Genomic DNA, 24,312 nt, shown 5'->3' with positions numbered 1-24,312 from the left:
TAATGTTTCAAAGATAAATATCCATTTTTAATGTATGGCTAACCCAAAAAAAGAATAAAGAAAATCTATAGAACCCAGAAAACACAAGAATCTATAAATCCACAAGGTTATATACAAGGACTATAAGTAACATTTTCCTTGCAGGCATTACTGATTGCTAATGGCTAAAAGCCTGGGTTTCAATTATCCAGGTCCCACAGGGAGAATCCCGTGGACAGAGGAGCCTGGTGGGCTACAGTGCATGGAGTCACAAAAGCTGGACACGACTTAGCAACTAAACCACCACTGCCACCACAGGGAACAAGGACAAAGTCTGGGAGCCAACAACCTTGGAAGGAGGAAACACAGAGCTTCTCTGGAGGACAACACCTTCAAACTAAACCTCAAAAAAGTCAACAAAACAGTTCCAAGAAACATGAATTCATAATTTTAAAAAAAAACTGTACAAATAAAGATACAAGCCACAGTAAGGAAGAGTCAAACAGAATCAAAAACCTCTACAGAATCAGACCTATAAAGACTGTGGGTATCAAAACTAGACTCTGAACAGACTCGCCTTACACTCTGTGAAATATGAAGACATAAAGGGAGACCTGAAACTATGACAAAAGAGTATCAAATAACAACTAAGATGTGTATAAAGAACCAAACAGAACTTCTAGAGAAAAAATTAGTATTGAAATTATAGCAGATGAGTCACAACTGCATAAAGAATTTAGTAAACTGGAAGATCTGAGAAAGTTATCCAGAATTCAAAGAATCAAAACCACTGAATCATAAAACAAAGGTCAAGAGCACACCCTTACTTCTTACTTCTAACTGGAATTACAAAAGGAGTTAGAGAATAAGAGAGAAACAATATTCAAAAATATAATGGTTGAAAATGTCCCAGTGCTGATCAAGATTATCAGACTCACAAAGCACAACATATTCACCACAAAACTAAAAGGACTCTTCATCAGTACACATTACAAACTAAAGATAAAGCAGATACAGACATGAAAGCTTATAACAAAATCACAATTTAAATGAAAAGCAAATTAACAGCAAAATAGTACCAGAGTAGCCTTAAGAGAAATTAATTGTCCACTTAGAATTTTATATAGATAATAAACCTGCCTATTGAAAACAAAGATGAAATCAGCATATTCAGAGAAACACAAACTGACGTCCACACTACCAATGATTCTCACTGAAGGAATTTCCAAAGCAGGTACCTCAAAAAAAGGTGGGGGGGGAAACAACAGAAAGAGAGGCGAGATGTAAAAATAAAAAGCAAAGACGGATTCTTTGTCTGAAAGATAAAAAGAAAATGATACATATGAACAATTCCAAACAAATATTAACTGCATAAGATAATGTGTTCATGCTCAGTCGCTCAGTCATGTCTCTTTGTGACCCCATGGACTGTAGCCCACCAGGCCCCTCTGTCCACGGGATTTCCCAGGCGAGAATACTGGAGTGGGTTGCCATTTCCTTCTCCAGGGGATCTTTCCAAACCAGGGACTGAACCTGCATCTCCTGCATTGCAGGCAGATTCTTTGCCACTATAATAATGCCTAATTTGTGGAGCTAAAAAGAAATCAAAGTAGAATTAAAACTGTAGACAACAGCATGCAATTGAAAAAAGGGCCGTGGAGTTACAGGTTCTCATCTTGACACAGAGAAAAGTTTGGGCTTTAATGTGCTTGTTAAAGGGTGACCATGAACAAAGCTTTTTTTAAAGAATATATAACAATATATAATATAGAGGAATAAAACATAATTACAGAAAAAATTTTAAAAGTCAAATCTAAAGAAGAGAGGAGAAAATAACAACAACAAAAAGCAGAACACACAAGAAGTGCAAAATGACTGCCAAAATGCATCCAAAAACATCAGTGACGACAATCAGTGTAAGTGGACAAAAGATATAAAAACTAAACCTCGAGGCATATGCACTATTTACAGAAGATACACGTAAAACATAAGGACATGGAAAAGCTGAAAGTTATCAGGCCAATACCGTCACAAATACCACAAGGTCACAGAGCATAAATTTATCAAACAAAGTATATTGGAAAAACCATAACAAGCAAAGTGGCAAAGAACTTGTGATCCACCAAACACTAGTGTTCTCAGAAAAAAAGAATCCAGCTTCCACATAACCTCTCTGCTGCTGCTGCTGCTAAGTCGCTTCAGTCGTGTCTGACTCTGTGCAACCCCATAGACGGCAGCCCACCAGGTCCCCCCGTCCTTGGGATTCTCCAGGCAAGAACACTGGAGTGGGTTGCCATTTCCTTCTCCAATGCATGAAAGTGAGAAGTGAACGTGAAGTCGCTCAGTCGTGTCCAACTCTGTGCGACCCCGTGCGACCCCATGGACTGCAGCCCACCAGCCTCCCCAGTCCCTGGGATTCTCCAGGCAAGAACACTGGAGTGGGTTGCCATTTCCTTCTCCAATGCATGAAAGTGAAGAGTGAAAGTGAAGTCGCTCAGTCGTGTCCGACTCTTAGTGACCCCATGGGCTGCAGCCCACCAGGCTCCTCCATCCATGGGATTTTCCAGGCAAGAGTGCTGGAGCGGGGTGCCATTGCCTTCTCCAACATAACCTTTCTAGACTGTATTATACGACAAAGCTACAGTAATCAAAACAGCATGGTATTGGCACAAAAACAGACATGTAGATCACTGGAACAGAACAGAGCGCCCAGAAATAAACCCACATCTACAATCAACTCATCTTCAATAAAGGAGGCAAGAATATACCATGAAGAAAAGAAATTATCTTCAACAAATGGTGCTGGGAAAGTTACATACAAGTCAATGAAATCAGAAAACTCCCTCACACCATATACAAAAATAAACTCTAAAAGGTTTAAAGACCTTAATATGACATGATACCATAAAATCCCTAGAACAGAACATACGTGAAACATTCTCTTATATAAATTGTACCAATATTTTCTTAGATCAGTTTTCTAAGGCATAAGAAATAAAAGCAAAAATAAACAAATGGGGCCTAATCAAACTTAAGAACTTTTGCACAGCAAAGGAAACCATAAACAAAAATACAACATATGGAATGGGGGAAGGTATTCGCAAACAATCTGACAAACAGGGAGTCAGAATCCAAAATATACAAACAGGTCATACAACTCATACTGCAAAGACAAATCTCCCAACCAATAAATGGACAGAAGACCTAAATATATATTTTTCTAAAGAAGACATACAGATGGCCAAAAGACACATGAAAAGATGCTCAACATAGCTAATGCTTAGAGAAATGCAATTCAAAACCACAAGGAGGTTATCACCTTACACCAGTCGGAACGGCCATCATCAAAAAATCTACCAAAAAAAAAAAAAAAATGCTGGGGAGGGTGTGGAGAACGCAGGTGGTGGGAATGTAAACTGGTGCAGCCACTATGAAAAACAGTACAGAGGGTCCAAATTAAAATTATCGTATGTTCCAGCAATCCCACTCCTGAGCAGATATCCAGAAAACACGAAAACTTTAATTGGAAAAGATACATGCACAGCAATGTTCACAGCACCACTATTTACAATAGGAAAGGCATGGAAACAACCCAGAGGCCCATCAACAGATGACCGGCTTAAAAAGAGGTGGTGTGCGTGTGCACATGTACACACAGTTGACTATCACTCGAGCACGGAAAAAGAATGAAATATTGCCACTAGAAGCAACAGAGACGGACCTAAAGAATGTCACACTCAGCGAAGTCAGACGGAGAAAGACAAATACTATGCGACATCACTTACGTGCCAACTAAAAAATAATCCAAAGTTATATATACAGAACAGAAACAGACTCACAGGCATAGAAAATGATCTTATAGTTAACAAAGGGGTGAAGGGAGTGAGTCGGGATAAATTAGAAATATGGGATTAACAGGTGCAACAGAGATTTACTGTATAGCATAGGGAACTATGGGCTTCTCTGGTGGTTCAGACAGTAAAGAATTCGCCTGCAATGCAGGAGAGGGTTTGATCCCTGGGCTGGGAAGATCCCCTGGAGGAGGAATGGCAACCCACCCCATATTCTTGCCTGGAGACTCCCATGGACGGAGGAGCCTGGCGGGCTACTATCCATAGGGTTGCAGAGTCGGACACAACTGAGTGACTAAGCACACATACACAGAGGGAACTACATTTAATATCTTGCAATAACTTACAACGGAAAAGATTCTGAAAAGAATATAAAACCGAGTCACTTTGTACATCTGAAACGAACTATACTGTAAATCAAGTATACAACTACAATTTGAAAAAAAATAAAAAGAATCCAACCTCCACACATTTGGGAAATTCTGTCCAAAGGAAGCCTACTGGTTAACAAAGCACACTGTTAGGGAGGAACTGCTGGAGCTCACAGGCTGGCATCAAATTATTGACCAGAGACATTAATATGCCTTTTGTTACCTGAATATTATTGACTGGAGATGTTTCAATATTTACTGACATAAATTGCCAGCCACAGACATTAGTTTCTACAAAAATCCCCTTGTCAGTTACGTGCTATCAACCTGCTCCCTCTTTGAGCTAAGACTTACCAAGTCAGCACTCCAATAAGCCACCAAAGAGGTGAGGAAATGAACACTAAAGTTCAAAAGTCTTGCCTCCCTTAGGTGAAGTATAGGACAGAAAAAGAGACAACAAAGAAAATTTAACCAAAAGAAAGCCAGTGTATCAACAGTATTAGCAACAAAATTAACTTCAAGGCAAAAAGCATGATTAGAAATGGTCACTACTTCGCTGCACCATTTTCCTTCATAATCTTCATCTGTGTGTACTGAAAAACACATCTTCAAAAACATATAACACAAGTTGTCAGAAGTTCAAGCGGAAATTGCCAATGCTACCATCTGCAATTATCTCTAAAATTGAGACATTAATCAAACAAAAGTAGAAACAGCTGAACACTGCAATTAACAAGCTTGATCCAGTAACTGGAAAACACAAATTTTTCCCAAGAATACATGAATCATTTACAAAAAGCTGTCCATATACTTCATAAGTCTTAAAGCAAGCCTCATACTTTCACAGTATCAGACCATACCATTTGAGGATAATGCAATTTACACTCTAAATTACCAACAAAGTGACTTTAATAAGTAAAACCTTTATGTGCGTGTTCAGCTGTTCAGTTGTGTCAAACTCTTTGAGACCCTATGGCCTGCAGCCCAGCAGGCTCCTCTGTCCATGGAATTCTTCAGGCAAGAATACTGGAGTGGGTTGCCATTTCCTCCTTCAGGGAACCTTCCCCACCTAGGGATGGAATCCAAGTCTCCCTCATTGGAAGCACATTCTTGACCACTGAGCCACCAAGGAAGCCCAAAATCTATATATTTGGAAACAAAAACAATCCTTGAATCAGAGAGTATGTAAGACACTAGAAAATACTTAGAACTTATTTAAATCTACTTAGGAACATTTGTGGGCTATGCCCAAGGCAGCAGGTACAGTTAATTATGGGCTCCCTGGTGACTCAATGATAAAGAATCCACCTGTCAGTGTTAAGATAACATGGGTTAGATCCCTCGGTCAGGAGATTCCCTGGAGGGGAAATGGCAACCCACTCCAGGATTCTTGCCTGGAAAACCCCATAGACAGAAAAGCCTGGTGGGCTACAGCCCATGGGGTCACAAAAGAGTCAGACATAAAAACTAAGCAATAGAAGATAACTATATGGAAAAGACTCTGATGCTGGGAGGAATTGGGGGCAGGAGGAGAAGGGGACGACAGAGGATGAGATGGCTGGATGGCATCACGGACTCCATGGACGTGAGTCTGAGTGAACTCCGGGAGATGGTGATGGACAGGGAGGCCTGGCGTGCTGCGATTCATGGGGTCGCAAAGAGTCGGACACGACTGAGCGACTGAACTAAACTGATACCAAACCCAGGATGTTTTACAGGTGAGTTCTGCCTAACACCAAAAAACAGGTGTCTGCAGTTTTACATAAAACCCTAGAATACAGAAAACATTCCACAACTTATTTCATGAGACTACTGCAATGCTAACATTAAATAATACCAAAATCTCACAAGACTACATGAGAAAGAAAAACTACAGGCCAATCTCATTCATGAACATGAATGCAAAAATTGTTTCAAACAAAACAATAGCAAATCAAACCCAAGAATACAGAATAAAAGATAATGTATCATAACCAAGTTGTATTTTTTCCAGGAATGCGAATGTTATTCAACACTGAAAATATATTCAATCATCTCAATGCAAAAAAATTCATTTGATCAAATTTCATAACCACTCAATTAAAACTTTTATCAAACTAGGAATAAAAGGAAAAGTCCCTAACCTAGTAAGTAGAAAGTCAAGTTGTGAAGGACTTCCAGGAAGGCTCTTTAAAAGGGAGCTGAGTCCATGAAGACAGACCCTTTGTGTGTCCACTTCTTTGGATTTGGAATGGGGACTACATGGCTGATTTCCCAACATCTACTCTGGCCTATGAGGTGGTGTGGATCAACTGGAATTCTCCTACTCTCCTGACAGGAGGATAAATTGGTACCACACCATTTAGAAACAGCTACACATATGTTAAAATTATATAGAAAAAAAAGGGTGCTTAATACAAATTTCAAGATAGTGTTTATTTCTAGCTTGGTGAGAGAAGGACTTCAACTGAGGAAGTGACAACCCCTAACTGGTAAAGTTCCATTTCTTTAGCTAAATGAGAGGTCCAACTGGGTTCATTTCATTTCTCTGGAAACTATACATATCAGTTGGATATACTCTTCTCTGTGCATGAGATATTACACAATAAATTTTAAGTGAATGAAAAAATATCCAAGAAGCTATTTGAAAATATCTTCTTGCTCATCTCCCTATTTAAAAAAAAAAAAAGCTCTTGGTAGGTAAAAGTGGTTTTTTTCATTGCTATAAAATTGCTATTGAGATCTGGCACTTTAGGGGCTGCTCTTAAAAAAAAAATTGCTATTAAAGACATTCATGTGTACTCCTCCCTGTATAACGCAATCAACTTGGTTTCCAAACATCTCTGAAGTGCAAAAGATGTGAAGGCTTTGCACAGACTCTACTGACTTGCAACCACTTTCTTATATACCAACTGACATTCACCCTATTTCTGCTAATGAAATCCTTTAAACTTGTCTTAGTAACAGCAACATTAAAGGGTAAGAATTTGTACATAGATACTAAGTTGCTAAATAAACAGAGACGCGAACTAAGCTTTAATTAAGATATCCGATTTATATCTTAAAGAGCTGTGTTGGTATCTCAAACAGGATCTTCTTAGCTTAAGGCAAATGTAGGACTAAACCCCAGAGGCTAGATAGGTACCCAAATGGTTTTAGGCTAATTTATGGATTTCGTTTCCTAGAAAATAATAATATCCCAATTAAAAAAACTTCTCCAACTTCTGGAGCATCCTTCGCAGGTATTTTTATGAGCACTCACTCTGGAATATCCCTGGCAAGGCAGGTACCAAATCCCGTAGAATAAAGGCCCGAAAATCAACAGCGACATAACCCAACAACAGATTCAAGAATTATCCCGCCCGGTCACCGCCCCCCACATCTCCTGGAAACAGGTTGTCTTTCACATGTGATCTCCCCTCCAGAATCCTGAGGTGTGAAAAGCAATAGGGAAAATTACTGGGAAATGAGAAGGGTCCCTGAATCATATAGACAAAACTTAAATCAGCTGGGACCTTGCAATTAAAGTTACTTGACTTCACTTTCACTTTTCACTTTCCTGCATTGGAGAAGGAAATGGCAACCCACTCCAGTGTTCTTGCCTGGAGAATCCCAGGGACGGGGGAGCCTGGTGGGCTGCCGTCTATGGGGTCGCACAGAGTCGGACACGACTGAAGCGACTTAGCAGCAGCAGCAGCAACCTCATTCCTAGATGTTCTTTGGAAGGAATGATGCTAAAACTGAAACTCCAGTACTTTGGTCACCTCATGCGAAGAGTTGACTCATTGGAAAAGACTCTGATGGTGGGAGGGATTGGGGCAAGAGAAGGGGACGACCGAGGATAAGATGGCTGGATGGCATCACTGACTCGATGGACCATGAGTATGAGTGAACTCCAGGAGTTGGTGATGGACAGGGAGGCCTGGCGAGCTGCAATTCATGGGGTCGCAAAGAGTCGGACACCACTGAGCGACTGAACTGAACCTCATTCTGCGGAGAAGGCAATAGCAACCCACTCCAGTGCTCTTGCCTGCCAAATCCCATGGACAGAAGAGCCTGATGGGCTGCAGTCCATGGGGTCGCTAGGAGTCGGACACGACTGAGCGACTTCAGTTTCACTTTTCACTTTCATGCATTGGAGAGGGAAATGGCAACCCACTCCAGTGTTCCTGCCTGGAGAATCCCATGGATGGGGGAGCCTGGTGAGCTGCCGGCTACGGGGTCGCACAGAGTCGGACACGACTGAAGCGACTTAGCAGCAGCAGCAGCAGCAACCTCATTCTGCGGAGAGGGAAATCGTCTCTCGGGAAGAAGCGCACCTGCTAAGGATCTAAGAGTCATTTGAATCCATCTCCTCTCTCAGTCCAGTGATCGTTCCCTCACCCACTCCCAAACGCTTCAATTCGCTCCTGACACGGAGGTGAGGTGAGAAAACCCGCACCTTCAGTGTAGCCAGAATGTCGGGACCAGAAAGGGTCGGGGCCCCTCCTCTCACAGGTGGTGAAACTGACGTTGGAAAGTGACGCAGCTAGGGCAGAAAATCAACGACCCTCGGCCACCGAGCTGCAGGAGCTTCCCGAAGGCGATGAAAATCACTGGGGACCCCACTTCCTAGCTCTAGGAGAGAGAGGGTCACAATGAGACCGGCTCCCTATATTTCAGCATGAACCCCGAGTTTCCCTTGCAGGAGAACTGGGGAAACAGACAGCTAGTGGCGCAGGGCCGAAACCGATTCCCGCCTCTCCCGCATACATGTCCGTGGAGAAATGGCAACCGTGAGGATGCGGCGACTCCCGCGAGAAGAGATACCTTATGCTCGCGCCGCAGTCCCCCGTTGTACCGGCACCGGAGCCCGCCACCTCGTTTCCGGGGTTCGGCCGCAGCAAGGACCGAGGTCTCAGAAGGAGGGAGCCTCAGCCCCGCCCCACTCAAGCCCCGCCCCTAAGCGCGCCTCGCTGAGGACCCGGGTAACTTCCGGGACGCCGCGCGTCACTAAGCAGCCGGTCCCCACTTCCGGACGCATCCTTGCCTTCCTCGCTGTCCCAGACTGCTCGAGTGCTGTCGAGATATCGGCACGTGTGATTGGCGGAGCGAGAATGCTGGTCTCCGCCGATTGGATCTGGGGGAATCCGCCCCGTAGACGTCAGCTGGGAGCACAGTCTCAGTGGTCGGCTTGTTTCCCGCCGGCTGCCTGTCTTGAGTTGCAATCATGGTGGACGTGATGGAGTTGCCCAAGGTGCGAATCAACGCCAGCATGCTAGCTCAGTTCATCGACCAGCCGGTTTGCTTCGTAGGGAGGCTGGAGAAGGTGCGCGCGCTCACCGCCCTGGGCTTTTTGGGTGGAGGGGCCCCTTGGCCGTCGGGCTGGCGGAGGGTGGAAGAGAGAAAGCATCACTGCGCCCCGAATTGCTTTATTTTCTCGCAACGGAACTTTTTGCACACTTTTTGGCTCTTAGCGCGCGGAATCGCGAAGTTTTCGAACGCGCTCCGTTCTAGTGTCCCGCCCTCGTTTTTTACTTGAAATTATAAACAAAATTCCATCTGTTTTCTGTTAGCCGGCCTTGACAGCTAGTCCAGTTTCCTTGTTTCCTTTTCTGCTGTTCCCTCTTTTCTCAAACCTCGTTTTATCGTTGAAGTCGCTTTTCTGTGAAACATTGCTTGATTGTATTTTACTGATCCAGTGCCAGTTTGTTATCTTACCCAAGTGTTAAGAGCGCAGCCCCTCATCCTACTTGTGAGAAACAGGCCCAAAGGCTCAGGATCAGGAAACCGATAAAACTTTTATATGAAAGTTTTTTACTAGTTTATTTCAGTCACATTATCTTCTTGCAATAGGTGTATTTGGACTTAACAGTTATGGAAATTGGGTAGGAGTGGCATCTGGTTAAAAAGTGCTTAAGGCTACAGCAAGTAGCAAAGCTGGCATTCAAACCAGATCTGACTGCACTCTTTGCAGCTGTCTCTCGGGAGTAGAACCCAGATGTTCTAATAACCAGTTTCTCTTTACTTCCTCATGTCTAATTTTTTAAAACATACCCTCAGTGGGATATACACTGTTTAAATCATGGATGCCAGTAGGTCTCACTTTTAGATAATATGAACCCTCCTTAATTTGTTCTTATTTCTAATTTGTTCTTAGATCTTAATTTGTTCTTAGATCTAAATCTGGGTTGCCAAATTTAGCAAATAAAAATAACGGGACACATTTGCACTAAAAAGGTAATTGTTGTTTATCTAAAGTTCGAATTTAGGCATCTTTTGATCAGGTATAGTAACACCAGACAATGTAAACTAGTTAAACTGCTCAGAAGAATTGCTTTGTGTGCACTGACTGTGGGTCAATCTGCTCATCTTTTGTCAAACTTCTAGTCTTTTAAAGAGGTTTATATGGACTTTTAAAAAATTATGTTTCTTTTTCAGATTCATCCCACTGGGAAAATGTTTATTCTTTCAGATGGTGAAGGAAAAAATGGAACTATTGAGTTGATGGAGCCTGTATGTTTAAGTATTAATTCTGTTTATATTATAATTAATTCTTCCATCTTATTTGGTTTATTGCTGATGTTTCTTATTCTTGGAGTGGACATATAAAGGACCAGCTCATCAAACTTCTCTCAAATAAAATTTGTGTCCTGCATTTACATTTGCCTTTACTTTTCTAACCAATGATTTTTGGGGCTCTGTCATTTTTAAATAAATGCTGACAACTCTTATTCCTTATGAAAGACCAGAAAATCACTTACGAAAAAAATTATTTTTAAATCACTTTTCCCTTCCTCAGTAGTTTCACATTTTTTTGATTCAATTCTCTATTTTTGTTTACATTTATTTTCAATTGTCACTTGCTTTTATGGTTTATGTTTGTGGTACACTTTCTTCGTCTTTTATGAAGACAGATGTGTGTGCTGTTTGGTTAATGCATACAGAACTCACTGTACAGATATACATAATAGAAAGTTCCTTTCAATGAGTCCTTTTAAACAAATTACATCTTGTGGAAATACTGGACAGTCTCAGTATCTTTGATTTTTGTCTTCAACTTAAACATTTAACTGTAGCTTTAGACCTGAAGCCACTAAAGGTGACTGGACTGGTGACATGCTGACAGTGATAAGTACTCGAACATTTTTAACAAGTTACAATTCCATTTTTGCATTGATAAATCTTAAAATTATTTTGCTACATGAAATGAAAGATGAGTAAAATCTAGAACAATTTTCCAAGTTAATTTATCAGCTGAAAATGTGATAACACCAAGTTGGCATTTTGTTCTTTGTGTTAGCTTGATGAAGAAATCTCTGGAATCGTGGAAGTAGTTGGAAGAGTAACGGCCAAGGCAACCATTATGTGTGCATCTTATGTCCAGTTTAAAGAAGATAATCATCCTTTTGGTAAATAAAACATTCTGTAATTCATGTAATTAGGAGGAAAACAACTTTATTTTTAACTTGCTATGTCTTGGTCTTGAGTTTCAGTCCTGCTACAGTTTGAATTTCTGTATTACTTTCTGATCCCAAAGGAAAATGCTAGGACATTTTAGCCTACTTCTAAATAATACTTCTGTATGTAAGAAACACAATGAAGATGAATATTTGTGGAAAGAGAATTTAAAACAAAGTAAACAAAACAAAAATACTGTTAATAGTTTTTTTATTTGATTTTAATATAGAAAGGCATCAAATAATGTACAACACCTAAATCACAACCAGGCAAGAATGGTGCCTGTACGATGGAAGTCAAAATGGAAGTTACACTCCATGAGTTTTGGAAATCATGGCAGTTCTACTGCATGACTTTTATTTTTTGGAACTGTACTTAAATAAATATGACCCATATCACAGTTTTACCAAATGGATTGTGAAAATAAGTTCTCTCCTCTAAAAGGGAGAAAAAAGAGAAACAGGCAGAACTCCTTAAATAATAATTGATGTTACAGCTTTCCACTGTAGATTAAATGTTTGCCAACCTATTTCTTTCAGATCTTGGACTTTACAATGAGGCTGTGAAGATTACCCATGAGTTCCCTCAGTTTTTTCCTTTGGGAGTTGTGCAGTATGGTTGAACTATTTTGATGATTGCCCGTGAGCTACACTGAAGACTATTAAAGGAGGCCCCTGATATTTGAAGGAGCAATTCCTGTGATTTTTTAAATATTTAATTTGTTCTCTTAATTTCATTTACCTAACTTTATTAGATATTCCAGTGTGCCATTTTTGACAGAGCTGGCTTATTGACAGTTCTCACCTAAGTTCTCATGAAGAATAATTTCTCTGGCATATGGTCAGATTAAATGCACGAAAAAAAAAAATTTGGTTGAACTCAGTTTTCTGCTTTATTAATAAAAGCTTATGTACTGTTGGTCATATCGTTCTTCTTTCAGTCACCTGTTCAAGCACAAGCTTGGAATTTAATAGCTGTCAGGTCAGGACGTAAGATTTCCCAATGGAACCCTGGGCCAACCGTGTTAAGAATGTACTGCCACCTCCTGAACTACACCATGTTCATCACTTCCTGGACACTGAAAAAACGATGATATTAAAAAGCAAACAGAATCCAACATCTGTAATTTTTGAATACTTGTATTAGGGCAGTCTACAGAATCAGAACCAACAGGATATATGTGGATATGTATATGTAAATGAACTGTTACACAAGTTGGTTTACATGGTTATGGAGGTGGAGAAGTCACCCGATCTGCAGTCTAGAGAACCAAGATCTGCAAAACTGGAGAGCCAAGAAAGTCGGTGGTGTACAGTGCGAGTCTAAAAGCCTGAGGATAAGGGAAGTTGGTGGTGTCACATGCAGCCCACGTTTGAAGACCTGAGAACAGGGGAGATGCTGTTGTAAGTCCAAGAGTCTAAAGGCCCAAAAACCAGGAGCTCCAGTGTGAGAGGGCAGTTGAAAATAAACATTCCAGCTTAAGGAGAGAGCAAATGTGCCCTACCTCTGCCTTTTTGTTGTATTTTAACTCTATAAACGGATTGAATGATGCCCACCTATTTTGGCAAGGTCCATCTTTACTCAATCTACTGATTTAGATGCTAATCTGTTCCAGAAGCACCCTCACAGATATACTCAGAAATAATGTTTTACCAGCTATCTGGGTATCCTTTAGCCCAGTCATAACTGACACATAAAAAGTAACCATCATAGCATCTCTTTCTCAGGATTTTATTAATAACAACTGTCCAAATTTGAAATTTCTCTATTTTTGCACTTCATACCACCAACCCGGGTGACATGTTGCAAGTGTACAACAGTAACAGTAATTGGTGACCTGTACGGCCACAAGATTTATGGCTTGACCCATTTTCTTCAGTGAGGAAATAAATTCTAAATCTATTCAGGTTGCAGATCATGCCAAGAATATTTAAATTGGTAACATCTTCAATTTCATCCTCAAATATTCTACAAATTACTTAAGCAACGGAGCTACTCATGGTAAAACATTTTATTACAGTAAGGAAAGACAATTTTGGTCTTCCCAGGTGGTGCCACTGGTAAAGAATCTGCCTGCCAATGCAGGAGAGGCAGGTTTGATCCCTGGGTCAGAAAGATCCTTTGAGATCCCTTGGAGCAGGAAATAGCAATGCACTCCAGTATTCTTACCAGGAAAATCCCATGGATGGAGCCTGGCAGGCTACAGCCCATGGGGTTGCAAAGAATCAGACACAACTGAACACACACATACATACATAAAGACAACTGTAACTGAAATTCAGGTGTAGGAGGGACATCAGCCAATCCCAGTAACACAGTGTTGTCTTCAATGCCAGAGAAGGGGTCAGCCTGCAATTGTGTTAACCTTGGAAAACACTAAATGTTAAAGGTGTCCTGTTTGAAACCCCTGAACAACTACGTTTAGTAAACTGGACTAAATGACTAGGGTACCTCTGACAAGTGAGCCCTTTATAGTAATGATTTATGGTGCCATTTCTCTAGCCCCAGTGTTACCTATGAACTTTGGCTTGAAAGAGTGTAGTTTGAACAGATGCAGCTCCCCTGCCATGTGTTGCCCGACATTTAGTAATAATTTTTAAATATGATTCACCTATTTCAAATGTACAGTTCAGTGACTTTTAGTACACTGAAAGACTTGTACATCCATAACTACAGTCAATTTTAGAACATTTTCATCATGACTTACCTGTCATGGCCCAATCCCTACACCACCACCTTGCCCTTAAGAAGAAACTAGTCGACTTTTCTGTCTCTGTAGATTTACCTGTCTGGGATATTTCATCTAAATGGAATCATATATGGCCTTTTGTCACTGACTTATTTACCATAATGTTTTCAAGGTTCATCTGTGCTATCAGTGCTTCATCCCTTTTTATGGCCAAAAAATACTCCACTGTATGGATATACCACTTTTTTCATCCATTCATCAGCTGCTCTACATTTGGATGTTTCCCACCATTTAGCTATAACGAACTATGAATATTCATGTATGAACATTAATAACCTCGTTCATGAACTATGAACATTCATTTCTGTGTCAGTTCAGTCGCTCAGTCATGTCCGACTCTTTGCAACCCCATGAATCACAGCACGCCAGGCCTCCCTGTCCATCACCATCTCCCAGAGTTCACTCAAACTCACGTCCATTGAGTCAGTGATGCCATCCAGCCATCTCATCCTCGGTCGTCCCCTTCTCCTCCTGCCCCCAGTCCCTCCCAGCATCAGAGTCTTTTCCAATGAGTCAATGCTTCACACAAGGTGGCCAAAGTACTGGCATTTCAGTTTTAGCATCATTCCTTCCAAAGAACACCCAGGACTGATCTCCTTTAGAATGGACTGGTTGGATCTCCTTGCAGTCCAAGGGACTCTCAAGAGTCTTCTCCAACACCACAGTTCAAAAGCATCAATTCTTCGGTGCTCAGCTTTCTTCACAGTCCAACTCTCACATCCATACGTGACCACTGGAAAAACCATAGCCTTCACTAGACGGACCTTAGTTGGCAAAGTAATGTCTCTGCTTTTCAATATGCCATCTAGGTTGGTCATAACTTTCCTTCCAAGGAATAAGCGTCTTTTAATGTCATGGCTGCAATCACCATCTGCAGTGATTTTGGAGCCCAAAAATAAAGTCTGACACTGTTTCCCCATCTATTTCCCATGAAGTGATGGGACCAGATGCCATGATCTTTGTTTTCTGAATGTTGAGCTTTAAGCCAACTTTTTCACTCTCCACTTTCACTTTCATCAGGAGGCTTTTTAGTTCCTCTTCACTTTCTGCCATAAGGGTGGTGTCATCTGCATATCTGAGGTGATTGATATTTCTCCCAACAATCTTGATTCCAGCTTGTGCTTCTTCCAGCCCAGCGTTTCTCATGATGTACTCTGCATATAAGTGTTTTTATTTCTCTTTATATACTTAGGAGAGGAATTGCTGTATCAAATGGTAAGTATGTTTAACTTTCTGAGGAACTGCCAGACTATTTCAAAGTGGCTATAACGTTTTACATTCCCAGCAGCAGTATTTGAGGATTTCAATTTCTCCACATCCTCAACACTTAATATCTAACTTTTTGTTCAGAGTTATCCTAATGGGTGTGAAGTGATCTTGACTTGTCTTCTTTCAAAGTCACCATAAGCCACTCTGTTGGCCAGAAAAGCTTGAACGCCTCTCCTCCTTTTCACTGTCACTGCCACTGTAAGTTCAGATCGCTGTCATTTCTCACTTTGAGCTACTCCAACAGCCCTAAATATATGACTGGCTTTACTGCTTCCAGCCTCTTCCTATCACCCAGCCAACAGAGTTGCATTAGACATCAATTATAATCAACATACTACAAAGTTTAACAACCAGAAAAGTGTGAAAACAGGAAAACGTCCTGGGAAGCTTAACAGAGGAGAAACCTGGCCAATATGACCTTAATGAAGTGAACAAGGTTAACATCACCAGTGAGACATGTGGATAATCATGTGCCCACGAATAATGGGAAAACAAAGGCACTTCACCTTTGTGCTATTTTTTCAAAAACGGTTATGCCAGTCTGACCATGAGTGACTATCAAACATACTCAGATTGAAGGACATTCTACAAACTGATCGGTTCCCCTCAAAACTGTCAAAGTCAGGAGGAAGGAATATCACAGAGCATGAAGGAGGCATGACAACTAAGTGTGATGTGGGATCACAGACTGACTCCTGGAACACAAGCAGGATGTTGACGGGCAAACAGGTAAAATCTGAATAAAACCTGGAGCTAAAGTGATGGGCCAGTATTGGTTTCTTAGTTTTGACGAATGTACCAGGAAACTATAAGGTAACATAAAAGGAGACACCCAGGGTGAGGGGAGGAATTCTTTCTTTGTAACTTGTCTATAAATTTAAAATTACTCCAAAATAAAAAATGCACTCAATACAAAATCAACAACCTCCAGAGGCTCCCCAGTGACTAGTCAAGTCCACAGCTCTAATTAGTAGTCCAGACCTTCCCACATCTCACCTCAGACTCAAATCCTACTCTCCCCTGAAGCAAACCCCCAGCACTGCTCTGCTGTTGCCAGAACACACTAGACCCTTTAAGATCCAGATGTTGTTGAGTTTGCTCTTGGCTCTGATTGGAATGTCTGTTCCTATGCCCAAAGGAAAACATTCTCTAAGCTTTCCCAAACATGAGCAAGCAGAGTTAGTTACATTATATTATATTCCTCTCATCACACTTCACTTGCTCATAATCCATTTTTTTGATTAAAAAGTTATATATATATATATATATGTAGTTTTATTATATTTTTAACACTATAAAAATCAGAAAGTAAATTTCCCACTGTCTCCCCAAAGATGCTACTGTAGATTGGTATGCTGCTTTCCAGAACTTCCTCTACATAAACTGTCTACTGCCCTACAACATGCATTTTTTTAAATAAGTCTTGGAAATTGAGATATTGAGCTATCTCATCCTTTTTAATGGATGAAAAATATCCATGTGCCAAGTGTTTCTTAATTTATTAAGTCAGTCCTTTACTAGCCACAGAGTCAGATACAACTGAGCAACTAACACACACATTCTACTAGCCTTCCCCACCAAGAGGCGCTCACAGATGAAGAACTGGTAGTTTAAAACCCTGTCTTCTCGTATTTCCCAATGACTAACATTTGTTGTTATTCAGTCACTAAGTCGTGTCTGACTCTTGTGACCACATGGACTACAGGACACCAGGATCCTCTGTCCTCCACCATCGCCTGGACTTTGCTCAAATTCATGTCCATTGAGTTGGTGATGCTATCTAGTATATAAATAAAAAATTAGTCCATGAACCCTGGTTTGAGAAGCCACAAAGTTGAGAAGAGAGGTAATGAAGGCCTGAGCCATAATTCAGTGAAGTGACAAGGGACAGCAGGCCAAGAGTTGAGGATATATTATAATGGATTCCATAGGACTCAGTGAGTGATGATGCTAGGACTTAAACAAGGTAAGAACCAAGGATGAGATCAAAAGGTGAGGAGGCAATATTTTCACTTCAATACAAATTTAAGTATTTAATAGGCCCTTGTGTGAAGATGTCCACAAGATATTTGGAAAAGTAGGACCAGACAGAGATTTGAGTTGCAACCTCCCTAATATTTAGAGTTTAAGAGATCTACCAATCGCTTGGAGAAAGAAATGGCAACCCATTCCAGTAACTCTTGCCTGGAAAACCCCATGGGCAGAGGAGCCTGGTAGGCTGCAGTCCATGGGGTGACTACGAGTCGGACATGACTGAGCGACTTCACTTTCACTTTTCATTTTCCTGCATTGGAGAAGGAAATGGCAACCCACGCCAGTGTTCTTGCCTGGAGAATCCCAGGGATGGAGGAGCCTGGTGGGCTGCCGTCTATGGGGTCGCACAGAGTCGGACACGACTGAAGCGACTTAGCAGCAGCAACCAACCCCTTATCTGCAATTTCAAAATCTCTAACAGTTTGAAACCCCCTTTTCCTAAATTGGGGGGTAAATGCATTTGGCAACAAAACCTGGTAAGAACAGTAGTGAGGCTACTTCATAGTCTTTATCCCACTTCCTGGAAATGTTCCTGTGCTTCACTGCAGAAATATTACCATGTTTGATTAGAGAGTACTGCCGCTGTGGGAAGGATGTTTCATAACATATAGTAAATATACCCTCTTTGACTTTTCTAAAATAAAAAAGCTCTGAATCCTGAAGCACATCTGGCCCCAACAGTTTCAAGTAGGGGAATGTGTTCCTAAATCAGGGACAGCATCCTGAGGAAGAAAATCACAGAACCCGTGACAAAACCTGGCGGGAACGTGCACTTACGGAACAGCAGTGTGAGTCAGGAGAAGGACCCCAATAGTGCCTGACACCTAGTAAGCACTCGCGAAATAGTTATTCCCTGAAGGAATATCATGGACTGCAGGGAAAGAGAGTTTCAAAGAGAAGTCAATGATGCTGAAAACTCAAAGAACTGAAGATGAGGACTGAGGATAAAAGACTGATATTACTAACATATATCACACATTTCAAAAAAGGACGAGGCTACAAAAATAAAAAGGGAAAACATATCAAAAAAAGGAGGTAATAACTATAAAAACACTCAACAGGAAATAAAATTAGACTTTAAACTTAGCTCCAAGTGTTCCTGAGAAGCCAGGAAGAGTAAGAGATAGGCCACAGAATTTTGATAACCTTAAATTCATCACGGCAACCAAACTTTTCTCTAAAAGGAATATCACCCAGAATCTGCCGTGAGGAATAATGAGCTATAAAAAGGTTGTCATCAGTCATAATCTTACAGATGTTTTTCAGATGATTTTTTTATTTTCATCCAACAAAGACAAAATTAAAACAACTCTGACAACTTCTCTTCACTGGATGAGTTAAGCACTTTCAGTGATAAACTATTATACTGACTTTAAAGAATTTTGAGTTGTCTTTTAAGGTATTAACTTAATAAGCGTTAAGTCACTCAACAATTACACTTAATAAGCATTAAGTCACTCAATAAGTATTTTAGTCTTGGGCTAATTGCTAGAGATACAAAGTCCTTGCCTTCTGAAATTTCAATCCATGGCAGTTTAGCATAATTTCCAAAGATGTCTCAACTCAGAACTATTTAATATTTAACTGGCCTAAGGTTTTAAAGAAATCTACTTATGATTAAGAACAATCAAATTCTGTAGTTTCTATTTAGTGAAACTCCAATTTGGTTTCCTCTCAATTAATTCACATGGAATTTGATTCTGATCAATTCCATGAAAGAAAGAAAATTAAGAATCCCAGTACCACAGGTTCTCATTCATAAAAAGATGCTAAATCTAGAATATTTAATAAGGCATATGTTTTGAGTTACTTTCTAATTGTGATGTTGGTTTAAGTTAAGCCTCTTACGTTATTTATGACCTCAGTTGACCTACAGTTTAGGGTTTTGAGATGGCTAATTAAGACCAGAAGTATAAGCTATGAAAAATTTATGGTGTAATATATTCATCTTGGAGGAAAGGATTAAATTTGTTATTAGCATGCCATTGTTTCTTCTTTACCTATTACCAAGTGTCAGAAGCAGGTCTTGAATTCTAGTATTTCCTCATGGTTAAGATTTGGGCTGAAGAACCCGCCTGCCAATGCAGGAGACGTAAGCGACATGGGTTCGATCCCTGAGCCTGGAAGATCTCCTGGAGGAGGGCATCGCAACCCACTCCAGTGTTCTTGCCTGGAGATTCCTATGAAGAGAGGAGCCTGGTGGGTTATAGCCCACGGGGTCAGGTTGCAAAAAGTCAGACATGACTGAAGCAACAGCACACACGTACGCTGTGCTTTCACATATGGAAAATTATTTTTAAACCAGATTACTTCTGTAGGTGGGTGAGTAAAGAACAACAATCCCTGTGGACTCTATGTAATACATTAGTTAAGATGCAAAATTGAGAAGGCTTTGAGCCAGTTCTCAAACTCTTGAGCGCTGTGCTGTGCTTAGTTGCTCAGTCGTACCCAGCTCCTTGTGACCCCATGGACTGTGGCCCACCAGGCTCTTCTGTCTATGGGGATTCTCCAGGCAAGAATACTGGAGTGGGTTGCCATTTCCTCCTCCAGGAAATCTTCCTAATTCAGGGATCAAACCCAGGTCTCCTGCATTGTGGGCAGATTCTTTACTGTCTGAGCCACCAGGGAAGGCCAAGTTTCATAAGCTGGAAGGAAAATAAGTAAGCAGTGTAAAAAGTTTTGGGCAATGCCACTGATGACACTGTGACTTAAGTAGCCCCCTTTTTAAAAAGACTATTCACTTTTCACACAACGTTAAAATATTCCCCAGGAAAATAAGGCAATTATCTTGGCTGGTAAGAAGAATCTCACACCAGAAAATGTTATATTGAGGCAATAAAATTTAGTAATTGTAGGTTTTAAAAAATGGTTTCAATGAAAGATCTTAGTATCTTGTCACCCTGAATCTTGAGGTATAATCAGTAAGGAGAAATTCTTCTACTGAATAAATGCTAGTTAAAAAGCTAGATAATTTAACATTATTTTTACCTTAGATATTCATTTTGGAAATTAATATTTAGAACTTAACATTTATTTTCATTAATTCACTTAATATACAATGATTATTTAAAGCCAAACTGCATTAAATGAATTTAGCATATCTCCATAGAAAATCAAAAATACTATTGCATTTCTCTTAAATATTTTAATATTTTTCTTTAGCTTTTGAGGAAGCTTAAGTGTTATGAAAACATTAGACCTGATGAGAAAATATATTTCTTTCAAGAGATTCATCTTTTAAGTGACCAGGGTTCTGGTGAGCCAACTGTTTTTTTCATTTGGCTCAGAGATGTTGCCTTAGTCAGTCATGTATTTGACCATTTATGAAAGGCAGACAGTGGGCTAGGAGCTGCCGCATCTTGAAATCTCAGAAATTATTAAATGTTTTCCAGATGAACATATTATGGATCAAGGGAGGACCTAGGAATTAGAATCACGGCCTCCAAACCAGGGGAATTTGTTGACTTCTCTTTCTTTTAGAACTCAGTGACCTAGTGGAATTGACCCACTGGGCAATTTCCTTCACTCTCAGTGGTATGATTAAGTCACAAAAACAACTCAAGATGAGATGTGGTACGTATATATTTTTACCCCACTTGTTTCCAAAAAAAAGAATTTAAGACAACTGCAAAGCCTTCTATTCTTTCCTGTTTTCTCATCATGAACTTATACAATGTGACTTTCCTAAATGCAAACTTCAGTGGAGGTAGAATGGGACAGTCAATTGATTACCATTATTTGTCACAGGAATATTAACCTGCTAAAAATGGCATTAATATCCTACTTTATCCTTTGTAGAGAAAACGTTAAAATGTCATTTCAAGATGAATAAAATACGTTCTGTGTTGCTTTCTTCCTTCTGTTTTATAATATAAACCTATTTGACGTACAAATTTAAGAACATATTTTAAGCCAAAAAAAAAAAAAAAAAGCAGGGAAAATACAACTGCCAGGACATTTGAACTCAAAAACTATACCTAAGATAGCTTAAACAAAAATAATGTTTCCCTGTTTGCTTCTCTCAGTGCTTAACATTTGTAAACTTCATCTGCAATAACTGGTAAAAGAACCAGTTATATTTACATCTATGACTCCTTAATCACGGGGCTAGAAAGGATTATAAAGCACGATACGGTTCTAGGTGTGGACTCCTTACAAAGTCTGGAACCCGTGACATTTGGCTTCTATAATTTTAAAAACAGAATCTAGAGATAAGTAGTCTGATAAGCTGTCTCACTGGAAGCGTTAGGAAACTGCAGAGACTTGGAAAAATAAACTAATGCATAGGCAACCATTTGCAACAACAGAACACGGCCGAATTTATTTAAAGTACATTTCAGAAATGAATAATTTGGATTCATGCATTTGAACTTTAAAATTTTTTGAGTTAAAATCATTAAATCAATGACATTTAGAAGCAGTCATGCTGCCTTCTGTGTTCTCAACAGATTCTAAATTCAGCTGCATGTGTCTTGTGATCACAAGATCTGGTTACAAACAGCAAAGCAAATTACACGGTGGCACAGGAATACATTCCCCTTTCCAGTAAAGGAGAAAGTGGCTACCTCACTCACAACCTGCAGGTTATATGTAATGCAGATTACAGACTTCAAAACTGACGTATGCTAAAATAGAAAAACTACGTCACGAAAAAGACAAAGACTGCTTTGTTTAGGGAAAACTTCTAGAGCACTGATGAGAAATACTTAAGTGTTTATGAGCTATGGAAACTTGTTCCTAGGAAACAAATTTATTCATTTCCATTCATAAGAATGCAGGCATGCAAATAAGAGTTTTATTCATATAGGGTTTGAATATATTACAACGATATTAAAATACACATTGTAAAATAATATTTTATAACAAACACTGTACATTTACACAATATTATTTATTTACAATGTATTACATTTGTGTATTGTACATTTAACTGTAACAACATGCTACAATTATATATACTATGTATAATACTACAACCTGGAAATAGGTAATTTCTACTTAGCTGGACTCAGTACACAGACAAAAATGACTCATGAAATATTTAAAATCATGAATTGTTAGTTTTAACCCACACATTTGAATAAAAATTGGTCAGAGCATACCAAATTCTGGAGCTAAAAATGGCAAACCAGTGAATGACCAGTCGGTAGTTGCTGCCTCCAAAACAAAGCAGAAAGTTTCTGAAAAAAAGAGGGTAATTGATGAGCAACTTGTGTCAGGGTGAAGAAGGGTGTGGTCACTCACCCAGCTCCAGCTCACCTGAGCCTAATCTGTTCATCTCATGGTAACTGAGAAGTCACTTGTCAATTGTGAATTTTAACGTATAAAGGAAGTTTTGTTATTGGTCCACTTGCATAATTCATGTTCCCATGTTTTTTCATATCACAAAATTGCTTCCTCTTACTGTAACCATATTCTGCCCACTTTCCAAAATACAAGTCACATTTATGTCAATCTCTTGTTAGGTAAAACTGTCCTCTACTTAGCAGTACTCAAAGCTGCCTTTTCTAGCTTCTTAAAATACACACAAACCAGAAAAAAGATGACAACCCAGAATACCATCACCAACAGCCGAACTACTAGAATCTTAATCAATGCAGGCTGAAGGCAGACAGACTGAGAAAAACCAGTGATGGCTACATTTCATTGTATAGCCAGTTTCAGCTGTAAAGAAAATGGACACTTTGATTGGGTGACCAATATAATTTCAAGAAGTTGTCTTAATCCAGTAGATTAAACAGCTGGTCTCATGAAAATCAGGAGAGAGCAGAGACAGGAAACAGTGGGAAAATATAGGGGAATGAAGAGAGTCACGTGCTGGAAGACAAAAGTAGCTGAGGGGGAAGTTTAAGTTCAGTAATACAGAGAACTCTCAGGCGGTTATTCCAGGAGTGGATGGAGACGCTAAACTAGAAGTTCTGAGGTCCAGCTGTTTTCTTTGGGTATCACTTTACCAAAACTATAATCTGTCACTTTTTTTCTAGGCCTCTACAGACCTTCATGCTCTGCCATCTGTTTTAGAAATGAAGACATCATCAAGACACCTGAATTACGATGCTCTTATCTGCTCATTCTCACATCTCCTTGCTGAAAAATTAGAAAAGTCTCACTTCACTGTGTCTGAGTATCATTTGTCTATCTCGATCCTCCAACTTTTTTCTTTGGACTAATTCTGGCCTTTCAAAAATGTCTTTACCCCTTCGCTTCTTCTCTAAACACAATACTTTGGCAAGTTTATTGTTCATCACTGCATGCAAGTTGCATAATTTCATAAATGTTATTTCATACAACATGACAATGATTAACAGAGAGTGAAAAGGGTGGAAATCTTACTGCGATGTACTCAAAACAAGAACAACTCAACCTCTATGCCTTTTTCCATCCTTCTTTGCTCAATCTAAGGTTTTACGATGGTGGCTGATCAGCAAAAACAAAACAGAACCACCTTACCAGGTGTGACAGAGTGACTCTGAAGGGACACTTTATTTTTAATGCCATAAGTTAATTCTTTATTTCAATGCTAATCTATTAGTCTAGTATAACCCTCTCAAGGCACAGTCAATTTCAGTAATGATGCTGATGGCTGCAATATGATCAACGGAAGCCTCTACCACTTGGTACAAAGGAGTGGATATGATAG

The 24,312-nt window shown here is 39.9% G+C and overlaps 2 protein-coding genes across 3 annotated transcripts in view; one reads left to right on the top strand and one right to left on the bottom strand.

Moving 5' to 3' along the window:
- UMAD1 (UBAP1-MVB12-associated (UMA) domain containing 1) overlaps positions 1 to 9,092 on the bottom strand; it is a 246,745-nt gene extending 237,653 nt beyond the window's left edge. The window contains exon 1 of the mRNA XM_052638830.1: positions 8,990 to 9,092. The gene's annotated coding sequence lies outside the window, so the exon portion shown is untranslated. The remainder of the gene's footprint in view (positions 1 to 8,989) is intronic.
- Positions 9,093 to 9,333: 241 nt separating this feature from the next.
- Positions 9,334 to 12,538, top strand: RPA3 (replication protein A3). 2 transcript variants are annotated; one of them, XM_052638920.1, is made up of 4 exons: positions 9,334 to 9,416; positions 10,601 to 10,675; positions 11,463 to 11,571; positions 12,160 to 12,538. In XM_052638920.1, the coding sequence occupies exons 1-4, from the start codon at positions 9,390 to 9,392 to the stop codon at positions 12,240 to 12,242; spliced, it is 294 nt and encodes a 97-aa protein (XP_052494880.1). In that variant the 5' UTR covers positions 9,334 to 9,389; the 3' UTR covers positions 12,243 to 12,538. The 2 variants fall into 2 exon arrangements, with proteins under 2 accessions (XP_052494880.1, XP_052494879.1); XM_052638919.1 differs by having other exon boundaries at positions 9,343 to 9,488.
- The last annotated feature ends 11,774 nt before the right edge of the window (positions 12,539 to 24,312 follow it).

Source organism: Budorcas taxicolor, chromosome 4 (genome assembly GCF_023091745.1).
Source record: "Budorcas taxicolor isolate Tak-1 chromosome 4, Takin1.1, whole genome shotgun sequence".
In the NCBI taxonomy this organism is placed as follows: domain Eukaryota; kingdom Metazoa; phylum Chordata; class Mammalia; order Artiodactyla; family Bovidae; genus Budorcas; species Budorcas taxicolor.
Note: the sequence above shows the minus strand (reverse complement) of the source record. Positions and strands in the feature narration are given on the sequence as shown.